This window comes from Carettochelys insculpta, chromosome 2 (assembly GCF_033958435.1).
Source record: "Carettochelys insculpta isolate YL-2023 chromosome 2, ASM3395843v1, whole genome shotgun sequence".
In the NCBI taxonomy this organism is placed as follows: Eukaryota; Metazoa; Chordata; order Testudines; family Carettochelyidae; genus Carettochelys; species Carettochelys insculpta.
The window spans coordinates 223216152-223235368 of record NC_134138.1 but is presented as its reverse complement, the minus strand read 5'-3'; the positions used below and the strand labels follow the sequence as shown (position 1 = coordinate 223235368).

General features: G+C 41.8%; 1 protein-coding gene across 2 annotated transcripts in view; it reads left to right on the top strand.

Moving 5' to 3' along the window:
• Positions 1-19217, top strand: part of BZW2 (basic leucine zipper and W2 domains 2) — a 75117-nt gene that overhangs the window by 32267 nt on the left and 23633 nt on the right. For both annotated transcript variants that reach the window (XM_074984658.1, XM_074984659.1), the window contains 3 exons: positions 5353-5529; positions 8657-8760; positions 12450-12515. In XM_074984658.1, coding sequence (XP_074840759.1) covers positions 5353-5529; positions 8657-8760; positions 12450-12515 — 347 coding nt within the window. The remainder of the gene's footprint in view (positions 1-5352; positions 5530-8656; positions 8761-12449; positions 12516-19217) is intronic.

Below are 19217 nucleotides of genomic sequence, written 5' to 3'. Positions count from 1 at the left end.
TGTGGTCCACAGCCTCCATAGTGCTAGGTACAGTGAAGACTTCCAAATTTAACACACAAACCTGCCTGTCTGAAAAATGTAAATATATCCATCTGCTTAAACTCTTAGTGATATAGACTTTATCTTCATAACTGGCTGCGAAGCACCTCGCATGCTCTTAGCAGAATGTGAGTAATGCACTCCCTTGTTGCTCCCTATGGAGGAGTACTTCATATTTCCTTTGCTTATTACCATTCATGATTCTGCTCCTGGTGTACAGGGTCCACTTACCACAACTTAAAACGCGGTGTGGGTTTGGTTGTTCCAGGACAGTGGGACATGCCTGGAATTTGGTTGTTTCATTTTTATTATATGCTGTTCAGCTTCTGGACATAGTTGAGCAGGGCTAGTATAAGGGTGCAGTGGTTGGACCATTTGCTTGATCTAGGTTTTTAATAGACCTTTGTTCTTACTCAGTTTTTTCCCTTCATGTGCAGAGTTCATTATATTAAGTAATTTTTGCTGTCTTGACACCAATGTACACGTCAAAAGCGGATGACAAAACGCTACGTCAAATTCCTGGTCGTTTCTGTCTGAACGCTCATGCGTGGCCTATGCTGCAGTTAATTTGGCGTAAGGCATCTTACATCAGCCTGATTATGTCAGCATACTCATTACAGTCTTGTCCCTCTGTATATGCCTTAGACCTCTTCTGGAGGTGGAGTTATGTTGGTGTGGTTAGGCTGATGCAGGGTCTGTGCAGACAGCGCATTCTTTACATTGCTGTTGGTGGTCTTGTCAATGTCATGGTTCTGCTGGGTCTCTGTTGCAACCTGGGCTGCTATTCAAGCTCTCAGCTTGGCCTGCAGCCCAGGATCCCAACTCCAACCTCCTGGCTGGGAGCCTCACACCCTCCCACCTCTTGGCTCTCTGCTGGGAGCACAGCAGCTGTCCAGCCTCTCAGCTTCCTGACAGAACCATGGCAGCTAATTGGACTTGGGGCACAGATCTCTCTATTGGGTGCAAGAAGCCATGAGTGGCTACCTCCTCACCCGAGCTCTGGGCAGGGAGTAGGGAGGTGGGATGTCCTGAGGGAACCGCGCTGATGAGGGGAGACACCACTGACAGGAGCAGGATAGTGTGGATATCAGCCATCATAGTAATTACTACAGAGGCTGTAAGTCAACCCAACATGGGTCAGTTTAACATTGTGGTGTACGCTTGCTCTCTGACATCAGCCTTTTGCAGAACACTTGTGTAAATTGGGAATTGTTTTGCTGCAAGGTTTCAGGTGTACATGGGTACCTTATTTGTAGCCTGTTAGCTTATCAAAGAAAGATGCAACAGGCAGTAAATGTAGATGTACAATAAATCCCTAAGTTACCTGAGGGTGGTTTTCCTTGCAACCCCTGCCTAAGTCAAATTTTGTGCAAATCGGGGGAGGGGGACCCTTTCCTCCTTCTCCTTTCCTCCAGGAGCCCAGTGCAGCAGCGCTTGGTCAATTTTCTGGCTCCTTGCTGCTTATGGGAGGTAGGAAGCTAACCAGGAGCTGCTGTTCCTGGCTCCCAGCTCCCTGGGGTGGAGAGACTTTTCCCCCACCTCCCTCCTTTCCCCCTTTCTCGTCCTCTGAGCCCCCAGGAGCCGGGCCAGCAGCACCTGATCAGTTTCCCAGCTCCCTCTGCAGGAGCTGGGAAATGGACCAGGCACTACTGTGCCGTGGTCCCAGCTACCTGGAGGCTTGAGGGAGGTGGGAAGCCCTTCAGCCCTGGGGAGCAGGGAGCCAGGTGCAGGAGCGCCTGGTCAGTTTCCCGGCTCCCCACTGCTTGTGGGAAACTGGCCAGGCTGCTGTGCCTGGCTCCCAGCTCCCAGGGGCTGAGGGGCTTCCACTCCCTCCCACCTCCCCCTCTTTCAGCAGCATTGGGGAAGCCGGGAGAAGCCGCGGAGCTGCTACTTTCAGTGTTCTGCTGACTGTTGCAAGTGCTGGAGCTAATGGTGGAGTGCTGAAAGGAGCAGCCTCATGACATTCCCCAGCTGGGAGAAGCCAGGGGGAAGGCATGTCCCCCAGGGCCCAGATGGGGGAGGTGGGTGGCTGGAGCCCAGGATTTCAACATTCACTTTAAGAACATAAGAATGGCCATACTGGGTCAGACCAAAGGTCCATCCAGCCCAGTATCCCGTCTGCCGACAGTGGCCAATGCCAGGTGCCCCAGAGTAGGAGAACAGAAGACAATGATCAAGTGATTTATCTCCTGCCATCCATCTCCTGCCCTTGTACTGAAGGCTAGGGCACCATACTTTACCCCTGGCTAATAGCCATTTATGGACCTAAGCTGCAAAAATTTATCGAGCTCTTTTTTAAACCCTAATAAAGTCCTGGCCTTCACAGCCTCCTCCGGCAAGGAGTTCCACAGGTTGACTGTGCGCTGTGTGAAGAAAAATTTCCTTTTATTAGTTTTGAACCTACTACCCATCAATTTCATTTGGTGTCTCCTAGTTCTTGTATTATGGGAAAAGGTAAATAATTTTTCTATATTCACTTTCTCCACACCATTCATGATTTTATATACCTCTATCATATCGCCCCTCAATCGCCTCTTTTCCAGACTGAAAAGTCCCAGTCTCTCTAGCCTCTCCCCGTATGGGACCCATTCCAAACCCCTAATCATCTTAGTCGCCCTTTTCTGAACCTTTTCTAATGCCAATATATCTTTTTTGAGGTGAGGAGACCACACCTGCATGCAGTACTCAAGATGTGGGCGTACCATAGTTTTATATAGGGGAAGTATGATATCTTTTGTCTTATTATCGATCCCTTTTTTAATAATTCCTAACATCCTATTTGCTTTACTAACTGCCGCTGCACACTGCGTGGATGTCTTCAGAGAACTATCCACTATAACTCCAAGATCCCTTTCCTGATCTGTCGTAGTTAAATTTGTCCCCATCATGTTGTATGTGTAATTTAGGTTATTTTTCCCTGATGTGCATTACCTTATACTTACCCACATTAAATTTAATTTGCCATTTTTCTGCCCAATCACTCAGTTTGCTGAGATCTTTTTGTAGTTCTTCACAATCCCTTTTGGTTTTGACTGTCCTGAACAACTTGGTGTCATCTGCAAACTTTGCCACCTCACTGCTTACCTCATTTTCTAGATCATTGATGAACAAGGTGAACAGGATCGGTCCCAGGACTGACCCCCGGGGAACACCACTAGTTACCCGCCTCCATTGTGAAAATTTACCATTTATTCCAACCCTTTGTTTTCTGTCTTTTAACCAATTCCCGATCCATGAACGGATCTTTCCTGCTATCCCATGACTGCCTAATTTACATAAAAGCCTTTGGTGTGGGACCATATCAAAGGCTTCCTGGAAATCTAGGTATATTATGTCCACTGGGTGCCCCTTGTCCACATGTTTATTAACCCCTTCAAAGAATTCCAATAGATTAGTTAGACACGACTTCCCTCTGCAGAAACCATGCTGACTTTTGCCCAACAATTTGTGCTCTTCTACGTGCCTTGCAATTTTATTCTTTACTATTGTTTCTACTAATTTGCCTGGTACTGATGTTAGACTTATCGGTCTATAATTGCCAGGGTCTCCTCTAGAGCCTTTTTTAAATATTGGCATTATATGGGCCATCTTCTAGTCATTGGGTACTGAAGCGGATTTAAAGGATGTATGTCAAACTTGCGCAAAGCAGGGGTTTACTGTCTCTAAACTTAATCTGGATTTGCCAGCATATCCATTGTGTTTAAGGACCTGGATTTAGCGATGCATATGGAGGGCAAAGTGAACATCTTAATCAAGGTTTTCTATTGGCGACTTAATGAGATGATGCACAGTTGACTAACTAAACAGCAGAAATGTAGCAATTTAAAGACTAACAAAATGATTTATTTGGTGATCAGTTTTCGTGGCACAAACCTACTTCACCAGATCACCATTGATCTGAAGAAGTGGGCCTGTCCCATGAAAGCTCATCACCAAATAAATCATTTTTGTTAGTCTTTTTAAAATGCTGCATTTCTTCTGTTTTTGTTTTGTTGGCATACAGACTAACATGGCTACCTCTCTGTTACTATTCAACATGCATTGTTGACTGTCACTCTTCTCTATTTCAAGAACTGATGCTTTCTGTGAATCTGGGGAGCAATAGCTGATGACGCCATATAAAACCGCCAGCCAAACTCCTCTTATTTGTTCATAAAACGTAGGGGTTTGTTTGGTTGTTGTCATCTTTTCTATTCCCCAAGTTTTCAGTGCAGTAATTAAGTTGCAAAATTCAAAGCAAGATATTAAAAAACCCTGAAAGTTCCTGCATTGTTTTTAATGAAGCAGCTTTGACTATTCTGTGTCTTATCTAATTTAACAATATGGCTGTGTCTCCATGTGCCGCTTCTTCCGGAAGCAGCATGCGCATGAAATATCCAGGAAATTCTAATGAGGTGCGGATTCAGATTTTTCGTGCCTCATTAGCATATCAGTATGTGGTTTGGAGTCCGGAAGAAGCTCTTCCAGACTCTGAAGTACACGTGCAGATGTGCAGCCTGTGGGGATCTTCCAGAAGGAAACCCTCCTTCCAGAAGCCCCTTCTTCCCCAGAATAATGGAATTGTTGGTGGAGGTTTGGAAGGAAAACAACCTGAGTATTAAGAGCTGTTGAGTTTGGATGACCGCAAGTTGTAAAGATGTACTTGGGAGAGAGGCATCTGGAGATGCAAGACTGGTCGTATGTGGAAAAGTTAGTGGGAGGTACATTTCAGAGTCTGAATTGAAAGATAATATCTTATACTTGTGGAAAATTTTGGGGAAGAAGGGGCTTCTGGAAGGATGGCTTCCTTCTGGAAGATCCCTACAGTCTGCGCGTCTGCACATGTACTTTAGAGTCCAGAACAGCTTCTTCCGGACTCCAAACCACGTGCCATTATGCTTTATGGGGCACAAAATTTGCATCCATGTCTCATTGGCATCTTCCAGATAGCTCAGTAGTGTGCTGCTTCCGCAAGAAGCGACACATGGAGACACAGCCTTTGCATAGCAACATACTGAGGAGTACAAATTAATAAGAGAAATAGCAATAGAAAATTGTACATAGATGCAATTTAATTTTGCATTAATGGGTATCTTCTGTTTCATTTCCCCAAGTCTGCTTGTGCATCTTCTTTTTTTAATTTTTGGAAAAACAAGGGGGAGGGAAAGTATGCCACTTCCAGAATGAAAAAAAGCCAAATGGTACTTGTGAAATACAACAACCAGAATGGAAAATATGCTATGCTTCCACATCACAGACACGTAAGCTGTGCAAATGTGCAAATCTCCCCCTATAGATGGCTGTTTGACTGATTTTTGCTTTTTCTTCTTCTAGATGAAAAGGAGAAATTTGAACCCACAGTTTTCAGGGATACAATCGTCCAAGGCCTCAATGAAGCTGGGAGTGACCTGGAGGCAGTAGCCAAGTTTCTGGACTCAACAGGCTCAAGGCTAGATTATCGTCGCTATGCTGACACACTCTTTGATATCCTGATAGCTGGCAGTATGTTAGGTAAACTTCAGTGCATCTTGTTCATGCCAGAAAAATTCTGCCCATGACATTTTGGTGGTGGAACATGGCTGAAGAGTGCTCCTCAAAAGCTAACAACTCTGCCCTCTATTTATCTAAGTACTTATTTGGTTTGTCATCAGATACGGATTTGAGCACTGGCCTGCTAAACACAGGGTTATGAGGTCAGTCCTTGAGGAGGCCATTTAGAGGTCTGGGGCAAATACATTTAAAAGAAAATCTGTCGGGGATGGTACTTGGTCCTGCCAAGAGGGCAGGGGACTGGACTTGATGACCTCCCAAGGTCCCTTCCAGTTCTATGAGATGTGTATCTCCATATATTATTTATTATTGTATTATATTAGTGCCTGGGAACCCCAGTCATAGATGAAGGTCCCACTGTGCAAACAAAAAGATGATTGCTGCTCTGAGGAGCTTACAGGAGAGGCAACTGATGGATACAACAAGCCCACTGTGTTGGCATGAACAACACTGGTACAGGAGATGAGGAAGACTAAGACAGCTTTCTTTTATGGACTGAAGAGGGGAAAGCTGCTGTATTCAAAGGAAGGGAAGACCGTGATTCAGGGGAAGGTGTTTCCAGTAGGGATCAGAGAGTGAAGAAGTGTTTAAGAGCTGTTACACAGAGCAGGAAACAACAGAATTTGGTGAGACCCTGAATGTTAGAGGAGATTGCAAGACAAAGTGGCGAAACCTGGGTGATGTGGCAGATAATGGAATTGTTGGTGGAGGTTTGGAAGGAAAATGAGCTGAGTATTTTGTGCTGTTGAGTTCGAGATGACAGCAAGTTGTAAAGAGGTACTTGGGAGAGAGGCATCTGGAGATACAAGACTGGTCATATGAGGAAAGGTTAGTGGGAGGTACATTTCAGAGTCTGAATTGAAAGATAATATCTTAAGATATTGCTAAGTGAAAGGGACTCCAGGGCCATGTCTACACGTGCCCCAAACTTCGAAATGGCCACGCAAATGGCCATTTCGAAGTTTACTAATAAAGCGCTGAAATGCATATTCAGTGCTTCATTAGCATGCGGGCTGCTGCGGCGCTTCGAAATTGACGCGCCTTGCCGCCGCATAGCACGTCCAGACAGGGCTCCTTTTCGAAAGGACCCCGCCTACTTCGAAGTCCCCTTATTCCATCAATTTCGAAGTGCCAATTTCAATTACGTCAATTTTGAAGTGCCATGGCAGCCCGCATGCTAATGAAGCGCTGAATATGCATTTCAGCGCTTCATTAGTAAACTTCGAAATGGCCATTTGCGTGGCCATTTCGAAGTTTGGGGCACGTGTAGACGCAGCCAAGGAAATCACCCAGAAAATGAGAGAAGACCTCAGAGGGTTACTGCCATACAGCTTAGTTGTTTGTATCTCAACAAGTGTATTTATAGCAGTGACTTTTTAGTTTTAAAGCAGTATTTTCCCTTTATTCTTCTTCAGCGATGTAGATTGCATTGGGATCAGAGCGTACTTCTTTTAGATTCCAGATGCGTAGTTGCTAGATGAGCTATCTAGACCCAGCCCAAATCTACTTCAAAATATTTCAGAATAAGGGTATTAGATGAGAGTTCTGTTGTGTCACGAACTCCAACAGGCACTGGAGAATTCAGAACAAATGATCTGTGTTACTGACTGCTGAAGCACAGATTTTAGCCGTTGACATACCAGGAAAACTTCCACTTCAGTAGTTCCTACCCAAGCAGTAGCTACAAATGCAGCTTGTCATACAAATGCATGACTCCTGGGAATAAGGGTGGAAACTCACATCTGAGACACTGAGGATCGCTGTCCCAACTTGAGTATCCTGAAGAGTTGGCAGCACTGATAGATTACAAACGGGTAAGAAGTACCAACAAATGAAGACAGCCTGTAGAATGGGTGGTCAATAGTAATGATGCCAAAAAGAGGGGATATGGAAAAAGAGGCAAATTGAACAGATTTATTGGGGGTAAGATTGATAATCAGGAACAGTTTTCAATATACAGTCAACTAGCACGCGTGTCTCGATTGCAACTTGGTGATTTCCCATTTTATAGTTAATAGGTTTTCCTGAAGGCTAATGATGTGTATTTTTCAATATTAAATTTTACCTGAGACACTTTTTTTTTTAAAGCATCTCTTATGTTTCCTTTCTGTTTTGGATGCTTTACAAACGCGTATCAATAACCTTTTTCACACTGTAACTTTATTGAGATTTCCACTGTCTCTTTCCTCTAGAAAAAGCATTAGGTCTCCCTTCCTGTCCTCTGAAACTCTGTGTTAATGTATTGGCATAAATATGGGAGAGAAGAACAGATATTTGTGTTGACTTCACATGCTAAACTGAGGCCTATTTGTTAATTAAATGGGCATTATATTGTATCTTACTGTGACATACTTAGTAGACTTACAACTGGTCTGCTTAAAATACATCAGTTATCGGTATTAAGAACTAGATTAACAAGTATGTCCAAGTCTGAATGTTTACATGTGCCCATTGCCTTGCTTGTAAAAACTAGTATGTCCAGATTGGAGTTCAAGGACACAAATTTATATAGCTATCCTGTTTGCTTGTAGCATTGTTATGTCACATCATAATTTCATAGATCTGATTGCAAAAAAACTAGTTTTAATAGGGTTAAATGTATGTGACTTGCTAGGTATATAAGCCATAAAGGGGTTGGTTAGTGTTTTTTGAGTCCTAAAACTATAGATGTGCCAAAAGTTTTCTTCAGACTATATTAATATGTTTACAAAATTTGGATGAAAATTAATGCTTGGGTGCTAGTGTATTCATTGGATAGTTGACACTAACCAGTAAGTCCCACAGGACCACCTTCTGAACTTGCCACTCAAAGCCAACCAAGATTTCATGTAATGACACTTAGTTGTCTGTAGGCTCATTGGGCTGTAAGATGTGGTGCGGTATGGAAATCCTGATTGTTCTTTCCTCTCTACAGCCCAGAAGCTACCACAGTCCATCAGTGCACTTTCTTTTTTTCTGATGATGTTGCAGCTGATGCACATTTTCATTCTTCCTTGAACTTAGTGGTACTTAAAAGGATATAACCTTTAGTAAGTCTTTGGGACCGTCTCTGAACAGTGCTTCTTTATTATCCTTTTTTCTCTTTTAGCTCCTGGAGGGACACGCATAGATGACAATGACAAGACCAAGATGACCAGCCACTGTGTATTTTCTGCAGATGAAGATCATAACACTATCCGAAACTATGCTCAGGTCAGGTGGTGAAAGGGAACCCCATTATTGACAGGCCACTGTTCTCTGTTTATAAATTATGAGAAAAGATCATAGCGATAAATCTGCAGGTTGACCATGAAGTGGACTAATTTCAAAGTAGTTAAGTACGATGGTTAGATTTTAATCTGCCTTTATCCCCTCTGGCCTATAAGCATTACAGAAGAAACCTGATTTCTAGAATTACCTGGTCACAGTACCTTTAAAGAACAAGTATGGGACTGTTACATGTTTATCCTATTTTTTGGTGAGGTTTATCAATCTTTTTCCCTTTTTTCCCCTCTCAGTTTGTGCTGTTCTTTCTTTGTTTGCATGTCAAAGTATTTTAAAAATAACAGGTTTTAGCAAGTTTATATTAACATATAGTACATAAGACTAATGACTGAAAAATTCAAAGCATAATCTTACAACTCTTCCTCATGCCAAGTAATCAGGATTTGCAAAAACAGTTGACTTTTATATGTGAATAACCCTTTTTTATCACAAGAGTAAGTGTTTGTAGGATTGGAAAAAGACACAAATAAGCAATGAAAGTTAAATCATAGTGCTATAATATCTCAAATTATGTAACTCTTTAGCTGAGGATGATTAACAGTTCATAATAATGTGTAACCTAATAAGAATGTGTTGTGTTTTTTCAAGAAAATGAACTACCCTAATCTGCATATAAGCAAAATTAAATTTAAAAAAAAATGCAATGTGTCCAGCTGTAATTAAATACTTATTTACAAAATAAGACTTATTGTATCCATGTATATAATTACTGTTGTAATATTGGATACAGCACACAAAAGAATAAGAAACATTTTTCTTGCCAGTATGTTCAGATGATATGCAAACCCTGCCAGGGCTCTGCAAGGGGCATGAACATCAAGATTTGCTTCAGTAGCATATGTTGGCTGAGGAGTGCAAGGCTACTTTTAAAAACCTACCTGGAGGAGTGAAAAATCTATAGGAAAGCTAACGTATTTTGTGTGGCAAGAAACATGTTTAGCCTCTCCAGCCCGTTTTAACAATATCTCTCTCTTTTTAAGAACACTTTTGTTCATGACATTTGTTACATAAAACTGTTGCTTTTGTTTCTTCAGTTTGGATAGGTTTCTAAGTGTTTGGAATGACAACAGGAAATATCAGTCTAAGAGAGAGAAACTTTTAGCTTTGCAATCGAATCTGCCTTTAGTTGTAAAGGCAAGAGGTGTAAAGCAGTAGCAGTGCAGCGCAGCAAAAGTATTTATACCAAACATCAGCAAAACAAATTGGCATTTTGTAGTTAATAACTGAATTAACGCTCCCATTGCTGATTCTGCCCTGTTTGGACTACAGGAAATCCATTTGACTCTAGCATGAAGAATTGAAATCTGAATCAGGGTTTGCTTGAATCTTGTGGGCCAGTCTTGCCGGTGCATATGGGAGGACTCTCAAATGTGCAGTAATGCCTCTACTGCATGGCCGTCTTCTCCTCTGCGGATACCAGCCTTGTGTGCATGACAAGCATCCGATTTCCAAAGCACACCAATCTGTTGCCTGTTAGCTGGCCCTTGTTGTGCACGCAGGTTATATCTACACTAGAGCAAAAGTCCTGCGGCACATTTGCAGCTAGCCCAGGTCATCTGGCTGATTTGGGCTCACAGGGCCCAGGCTGCAGGGCTAAAAGTGGCTGTGTGGATATTGGGCTCAGGCTGGAGCTTGGTATGGAGGACCTTGTGAGGTGGGAGGGTCCCAGAGCTCTGGCTGGAGCTTGAGCATGAATATAGAACTCTGCAATTAAACAGCATCTTAGCTTGAGTCCTGTGAGGCAGTTGGCTGGCACAGGCCAGCTGCAAGTGCCTGATCAGTGTAAATATGCCCAAAATAACCCAAAGCCCTTCTCCATCTTACAAAGAGTCATGATCTGCAGCTTTGTCTTAATTTTTAATGGCAAAAGGCTAACAATACCTAGCTCATGATTTGCGTTCTCTTTCCACGTTAGCTGAGTTCTGTATGAGTTTGCCTCTCCACATGGCTATAATTCATTGTTTTTCTTTTCTGCTGCTCCTCAACAAGGCTGACGAGCTCCTTAAAACCCTTTATTGGAGGGAAAACAAAACCAAATAAACAGATTCAGTCATTTACCCCCCACCGCCACCCCAGCCACAATAACCTGGCTACAAACGCAAAAAATTAAATATTTATAGTAAACCAGCTCCCCATCCCAGCTGAGTCCCACATATCTCACAAGCTTTGTGTTTGGTTCTGCACAGTGAAGAGGACTGATTTTTCAACCTCTTCTCTCCCACCACCCCACCCAGGTCAGTGTAGCCACAGCAGGAATATGTTACCATTCACCAGTGCTTCAGCCTCATGGAGAGGACATAGAACAAAAGATGAAGGGAGAGAAAAAGAACAGGAGACAGATGGTGATGGAATGGAAACGGGGGTGAAGTGGGGTGGGCAGAAGTAAATTTGATGGTCAGAGACCAGAGGAGCTCGAGAGGAGAGGAGAGAACTGGAGAGATCCCTAGTGGGAGGAGACCAGTCTTCTCAGGTCAGGGAATGAATGACCATTTCTTTCCAGCCATCCACTGTGGCTATATCAATCAAAGGCACTCTGAGAAGGGAGAGCGTGAAGATGCCATTGTGTGTGTGGGTGTGGGGGGGAGGGAAGGAAGCCACTTCTGCTTATTCTCTATATGCACCAGAAAGGATAAATCCGCCTACACATACAGACACGGGAAGAGTCTGCTGAGAAGAGGAGGGGATTTTCAGCAGTGAAGGAGAAATGCAAGGCTCTTTATGAAAAGTCCAAAACGTTGGTGGCCCTGAATTAAGCTGTTACTTCTAAAATAAGCTGAGAGTTACCAGAATGTGCATGTTGCACTCTAGTAGCAGACTGTTAATTTCTTGCAGCCTTTTCTCTGAAAAGCTTTTTAAAATGAAAACTTTGCTAGATCTGATAAGTATTCTCCCTCTGATCATAGACCACTGTAGGATACAAAGACCTTGATGTAAAGTTAAGAAGTCTGTGTCTGCTGAAGGCATTCAGCCCTAATGCCATGGCATTACAACTCACATGTGTTCTTTCAGTCCACCAGCCTTGTAAAGCAGCTATGTTATCCGAGGATGTAAGCCAAGTGGGAAGAGCCCCATTCTTTCACTCCTGTAAAGGGATCGATGAACGGGGTAAAAAAGGAAATAGAGGCACAGGAGGAGGGGGAGCAGGGATGAGACTGAAAATAGAACTCTTGCAAACTGTGCCCTTTGTACTAAATATTACTGCCTGCCAGAGGCATCCCAATGCTGATTTTAATCCTTTGCTGTCACCAATGCTAGCAGCCAGGCAGAAACGCCCTCCTGAAAGTTTTTTGTGGTAATTTGTGAGACATGGGCTTGCTGCACAAATGCACCCAGTATCCATTTTATCAGGTGGCTCCTAGTTTCCTGGAAATAGTGTATTGGGTTGCATCTAAAAGAAAATTGTATAATAGGACACCGAAGCAGAAGAAGTCGCTACTCCATACTTTTTCCGCAGAGCTGGCATAGGTCTTTTTAAAAAAAAAAAAAAAAAAATCTATAGTCCCAGTTTTTTATTTTAGATGAGTGATGAGTGTTCTTTACTGACTTAGAGGAGACTATTCCTTTCCTGGAAAATACGCTTTGTTTTATTTCTTTAACTTGATTTGTTTTAAATTTAGGTCTTCAATAAACTAATCAGGAGATATAAGTATTTGGAAAAGGCATTTGAAGAGGAAGTCAAAAAGGTAATGTTGCTGGCAGGATCTCCTTGGGCTTTATATCACATACCCTCTGTCCCAAGTAACTGCATATTCTTTAATGCTTATGTTGTTGTCTTGATTTAACTTGGCTGGGTCAGAGGGTGCCAACTGCAACTATCAGAAGCTGTAGCTTTAATTTGTAATGGCGGCTCTATAAAAGCACTGCCTGTGGAAACTGACCAGGGTGTATGCTGAATTAGTGTGTTGCTGGCTCCCCTGATCTCCCGGACTCTCCACTTTCCCATTTTAGCCTGCTTTTTGTGTTATGACTATGGAACCACCTGGGAGAACACCCAGTGAGATGAATTTTACCACTAGGGCCCTACATCAATAGAACCCAGAGTTGTATCAAACTCCTAGCATACATGTTCCATATAGTGGATGCAAATTGACCATGGGTTGAAGTTAGACAGCTTGTATAAATTGTGACTTGTCTGATGTATGTAGGTTGCAGAATGAGCCCTAACCAAGCTTTATTTGTTAAGGAGGCTTTGGTGTATGTGTGGGACATGGCAAGAGCAACTGTCACACAACACTGGAGTTGTTACTGTACTTGCTGACTTTAGACTTGAGTGAATGTGGTGGCTACATTTTGAATTGTGGCATTTACTGAATTACAAGAAAACCTGAATAAATCTGAAGAAATGTTTGGAAATTTTACTTTTCTGGACAGAATTAATATCAAATACACCTTTGGTTAATGACTGAAGTAATAAAACTGTGTCCACAGCTACTTTGGGTGCAACTTCTACTGTTGTTAAAGCACCTCCATTTCATAAAAATGAGCAGGAAGATGGAGTGATGTTCTAAGTGTTCAATATCATGCAAAGGGAAAACGAGGGAGCATCATTCTAATGTCAAGCTGACTCCCTGTACAGATACAGTGGCTTAGGGATATTAGCTCGTACATTGTTGCCAATGTACACGGTTATTTTTACACTTGTGGTCATCATACCTTTTAACTGATGCTGATTGCTTAGTGCATCACTCACTGTAAAACTAAATTTACCTCTGCTCCCCACACAACTCTGATGTTCTTGCTGTTAATAACTATAATCATTGACATGTGAAATGTTGACTCATTGCGTTCAAATTACAGAAAGCATTCTGCATATTTAACAAATGAATTCCATGTCAATTTGAACTCTCTCTTCTCAAGGTGCTTTGCTTGACTTTGAGACTTCTTTGCATGTTAAGAGTGCACATTGGACAAACATGCCAATTACAAATTGTGGCCAATAGAAAGTTATTCAAGGCATTTTTTGAAAAGTGGACTAATGAATTGATGAACATCAGTTCAAATCAATAGTGACAAAGTAGCTACCTAAAAAGGAGTGCTGGTGTTCAAGCTCACGTGAATTCATGCCAATCCCATTTCCAGTGGCAAGTAGCTCAACTGAAAAAAGAACTCTATCGTTTGAACCTCTGTCATCTGGTACCTTCAGGACCTGATGATGCCAGATGAGAGAATTTTCCAGAATATGGGAGGTCAGCCATTGTGTAGCACATTACCAATACTTCCACTGCTTACTGGGCTCTTAGAAGACATTTAGGGGTAAATTAAAGCTAAATAACAGCACAGGACACTGAGAGCCAGGACTGGTGGCTGTAAACAAACTTTGTGTAGGATGACCATCTGTCCCGTATCAGGCAGGATGATCCTGTGTTTAGGATGCCAAAAAGGCATCCTGACTTTTTTTTAAAAGGGACTCGTTGTGCCATATTTACCCTCCCCCTACCACCGCACCCCAGCCTCAGGGAAGCAGGTGGAGCATGGGCAGCTGTCACTTCCCCAGGGGTCCCAGGGAGGCTGGGAGCTACAGCTTCCCCAGGGCTCCCTGCGGGCACCGGTGGCTGCCGCTTTCCCAGGCTCCCAGTGAGCTGCCTCCTTCCTGGCTCCCTGGGGCTTGGAGAAGCTGCCCCTCCTCCCATATCTCCCTGTCCCTTACTTGGGACAGGGAGATATAGTTGCCCTAACTTAATGGGGCCATGGGGAACTTTGTCACGCCCATGATAAGTGGATAGCGGGCTAACTAAAATCAGTACAGATGTTGCTGAACATGAGAGTTCTGGATTAGAGAGGTTCAACCTGTAGTTGTTACAAGTACTCATTCTGCTCAGCAACATCTACAGAGATTTTGCTACTCGTCTCATAGAGCTGGAAGGGACCTTGAGAGGTCACCGAGTGCAGTGCCTGCCCTTTTGGCAGGACCAAGCACTATGCCTGACAGATTTTTTTTGGTTTAATCTATTTGCCCCAGGCCCCTAAATGGCCCCCTCAAGGACTGAGCTCACAGCCCTGGGTTTAGCAGACCAGTGCTCAAACCACTGAGCTATCCCTCCCCTACGTGTAGAAATTATTTTTCCTACCATCTGTGGTGTCTACCTGTTTGGTTAGGGTTGAAGCATGTTGACAAAGCCCAGATGGAAAGTTTGCACTGCTGCTCCTTAAAATTTGTGAATTATTGGAGGATATTCATCTCCAAGAATACAACTCTGGCTATTTTGGCTTGCCCTGCATTCACAAATAAGACTTTACTTAGGCTTTGGTCTTCTCCGGCCTCCAATTAATTGGATATCAGGCTGGGTTAGATTAGCATTTAGCTGAGATCTTGGTCCAGAGCCACTCTGCTGCTGCTTAGTTAATAGACTATATGCCATTTCATTGCCCTTCCCCTTCTATCAACCCTATTACTCTGCCCTCTAGAACAGGGGTTCTTAACTTTCTTTCTGAGCCCCACCATCATGCTACACAGACTCCACTACCCGGCTGTGCCACAACTGGCTTCCTGCATAAAAGGCCGGGGCTGAGGTTAAGGGGTAGCGAGCAGGGTAATTGCCAAGGGCCCCATGCTACAGGGCGCCCTAAAAAGCTGAGTTGCTCTGGTTTGTATTTTGCTCCCAGGCAGTGGGATTTAAGGCCCTATACTTCAGCCCTGAACTACAGTATTCAGGCTTTCTGCCCTGAGCCCCAGCAAGTCTAACACTGAAACCATTTATTTTCTTCTACTCCCCACCCCCAGGGACCTTGGACCGTTGCTTAAGAACTGCAATAGAATTATTCTTCAAGGACTCATAGTGCTCACATCTTTGGTGTGGGTGCAGAGTGCATTTTTCTTCTGATCTGGCAGCTTGATTTGCTAAGGCTGAGAGATGAAAGGTGCACCCTTCTCTTTGCCACCCCATTTCAGAGATGTCTGTAATGTACCGTAGCTATAAATGCTTCAGCCTTGCAGCATTTTGCTTTCTGGCTATCCTAAGTTACCTTTTCAAAGCTAAAGAAATATTTTTAGAACTAACGCAATCATGGACTATTATAGGAAGCTTGCTGTGCTTCTCTATGCACATGTGAAGGGCTTTATTTTACAATGCTGGTAAGTATTTCTAAAACAATTATTTTAATTTTAAAGCCATAACACTCTTCAGGCAAGAAGTTATTCAGGAGTAACTGTGCTCTGTAGGTGTATGGGGGCATTTTGTCTTTTCTACCTTTTGTGCTTTCCAGATAACAAGAGAGGTTCATGTACCTTTTTATACATAGGATATGTGTGGAGAGCTTATACTGCACAGAACACCACTTTAGGTTTAAAAAAAATGTTTTGTAGCACAGCATAATATGCCTGATCCTGGTCTCATTATGTACTTAGAACTCCCACTGAATTAAGTAGGAGTTTTAGATGTGCAACGAATATAGTGATAGTGTCGGTCATACTTCCAGTTATTCATATTGGAAACCAATTTGTATTCATAACCAGATGCAGAAATTGCAGCGCTTGTCTGAGTAGGTAATAAACCACTTAGAACCACCTGGGAAGTTTGGAACTATTCTGAAGTAACTTAGGCATTTTATGACTTGCCAACAGAGGTTAGTAGCAGTGTTAGTAAAGGAAGAGCTCTTAAATTAATCAGCAATGAAAATCTGTATTAACAACTTATATCGGAGCATCTTGCTCTTTCTAAAATTATTCCTAAGTGAGATAATTAAAGATTTTGAAGTTTTTTCCTTAATGCTTAATTTAGACTGCATTTTGCAACTAAATAGAGATTGTATAATAATACCCTTAAACTAAGAAAATGATCATGTGCATAGTATATAAGCTTCTCAAAGCTATCTTTAACTTTATTAGCTGAAATATTCTTACAGCATCATCAGTGTATTAGGTGTTTAAAGCCATGAAGACAAGGTCCCTGCTCCAAAGATACTGTGTTAAAATGTAATAAACATAAAGAATTTTCTAATCAGAACTTGTTCCAAAAGATCTTTTAGAATAATATTTGGCTGGAGATGAAGGTTGAGAAGAAACGGGAAACACCTTAGACAATATTATGTGACCGGAGATCTTGCAGTAACCTCCAAAGAAATGCCAAAGCTCAATTTGTAGATTTCTGAAATTCAGAAGGATTGATCAGTGTTAATGTTATAGGTTTTGAATACAACGTTTTTATTTTTCCCTGTTTATGAAAGCTTTTTCCTGACACTTTTTGTATGTTTGCGCAAAAGTGTATTTGAATTGCAGTGTTCCTCTTATGACTATTGCATTGATAGTTAAGAGGTTTCTCTTCCCTTTATAATCACCCTGTATAGGAGCATTGAACTCTGCTGCCAGGAGTTGTGGTTTTAAAGATAGCAGCTCTTTCTAAGAATACTTTAAATTGTTCCAAGCATTCTTATGGTTCATGTAACAATGCAAGGTGCACATCAGAAGTAGGATGGTCAGAAATTTAATACTGGTTTGAAGTATTACAACAGTGAACGCACTGGATTTGGCTTCCACTGGGCATACATAACCTCTCTTATCCCCCAAAGTGGGGACCGTAGGGATGGGAAATGCAGCAGGAAAAGCAGCTAACTGTAGGGTGAAAATTAAATGAATTTCCCCTACTTACAACTTTGCTGGCAGTCTCAAAGGGAAAGGTCTGAATTAAAATAAACTATAACGTGTATATTTATACAATCTAAATCCCATTTTTCCATGGCAGGGATGTGTTGGTTTTGATAATGTTCTTTAAATATCTAAATGGTTAGCAAGAGAAGTTATGTTAAGCTGGAGTCAGTCTTCACCTTCTTTGGGGAAAAAATAGCATAGCCCAGCGTTTCTCACCCATATATTTATAAGTCTTCCAGTCTTCAACTCGGATTTTCTTACATTTTTTGTTTTGAGTCAAATTTGGCAGAAAGAATAATGTCACACTTGAGATTTTGTGAGGTTTTTTTTTCCTATGCTTTTTAAGATAAAATAGCATGTTGCAAGCAATTGGCAGATACCCACCAAAAAGGCAGATGATGGATTTCCTTTGTTTGAGCCATTTAGGTCTGGGTAAACTAACTTAAAGCCTGTATTAAATAATTACTACAGTGTGAATGAGGAAAGCTTTATTTTTGAGCTTACCAGTGCATGCCAGAATTATTTGCAAGACATCATGGCATTCTAAAACTGATATTTTACTTTTTGAATTTTAAAATGTCTATATTCAGATGGGTGATATTTAACTGGAAACTTCTCAGTGATGGTGACAATGTATTTGTCAGCAGTAACATAGAGGATCACACTTGGCATTCTGTCTTACATGCATGGTTATCCTCTACATTTCAGAAGCAATGATCTGATTTGGAAATAGGATAATAAAAATGTCCACACCAGAGTAGGCTGCTCTTCATCAATTTAGTGGCTCTCTCCAGACTGCATGTTCTGTACAGATGAGGAGAAGGAGTGAAAAAGTGCCCTAATAGCAGTAAGGAGTACGGTGGGGTTTGTAGGTGGAGATGAAAAGGAATTAGATGCCAGTATATAGAGCCAAGGCTTCTATTTTATAAATCAACTAGCAGATTTACCTGGTGTTGCTTCGGTCCTTAACTCTAGGGTTGTTTGTTTTGGAAAATAAAAGAAAAATGTGCATTCTTTATTTAACTGATTGTATTTTTCAAAAATTAAGTGTTATTTTTTTAAGTTAATTTTTACTTTGAGTCTCTTAAAAAGGGCTTGTTATAAATTTTCTTTTAGTAATTTTTAATAGGAATTCCATCAAGTGTATTTTTAGTTCATCCCTATACATTCTTATCATTTGCTGTGTTTTAACAAAAAAGGGCTGTAGTCAGTATGATTTCAAAAAACATTTCTTTCTAGTTTTTTAAACCATAAGCATTGAGTTTGCCGTGCCAAAACAGATTCTTCATTTTTCTCTCTCTTTTATAATGTTTATTGGGAAGCAATCCTATTCTAGGTTCATCCTATTTTTCTGGCTCAGTTTGTTTGTCTCTTTCAATATTTGCTCAGTTTTGTCAATTTTGAGGACTGTATTTGATTTGATGATTATCTCTTTTCTGCTTGGTTTTAAGAGAAGCAATCCCATTCTAGGCACATCCTGTTATACTGGCACAACCAAACCCTTACTGTGCTTTAAGTTGTGATGAAAGGAAGCAGTAGACCAAATATGGTGCTCTCAGTACTTACCATTTAGGAAGAGTTCTTGATCAATCAGACCAACTCTCTGAAATACATAGTAGATGAGAATATCCTAAATTCATGTTTTTCCCTCCCATGGAATGAACTTGCTTCTGGTGGAAATTGGTTTTCCATTGGTAGGACTGTGTTTTTGGACACTCCTTTCCACCCAAACCATCTAGTTTCAGAAAAAGGACATGACGATAAATTGTTCAGCTCACATTCTGTTATGGTTCTGGTGTAT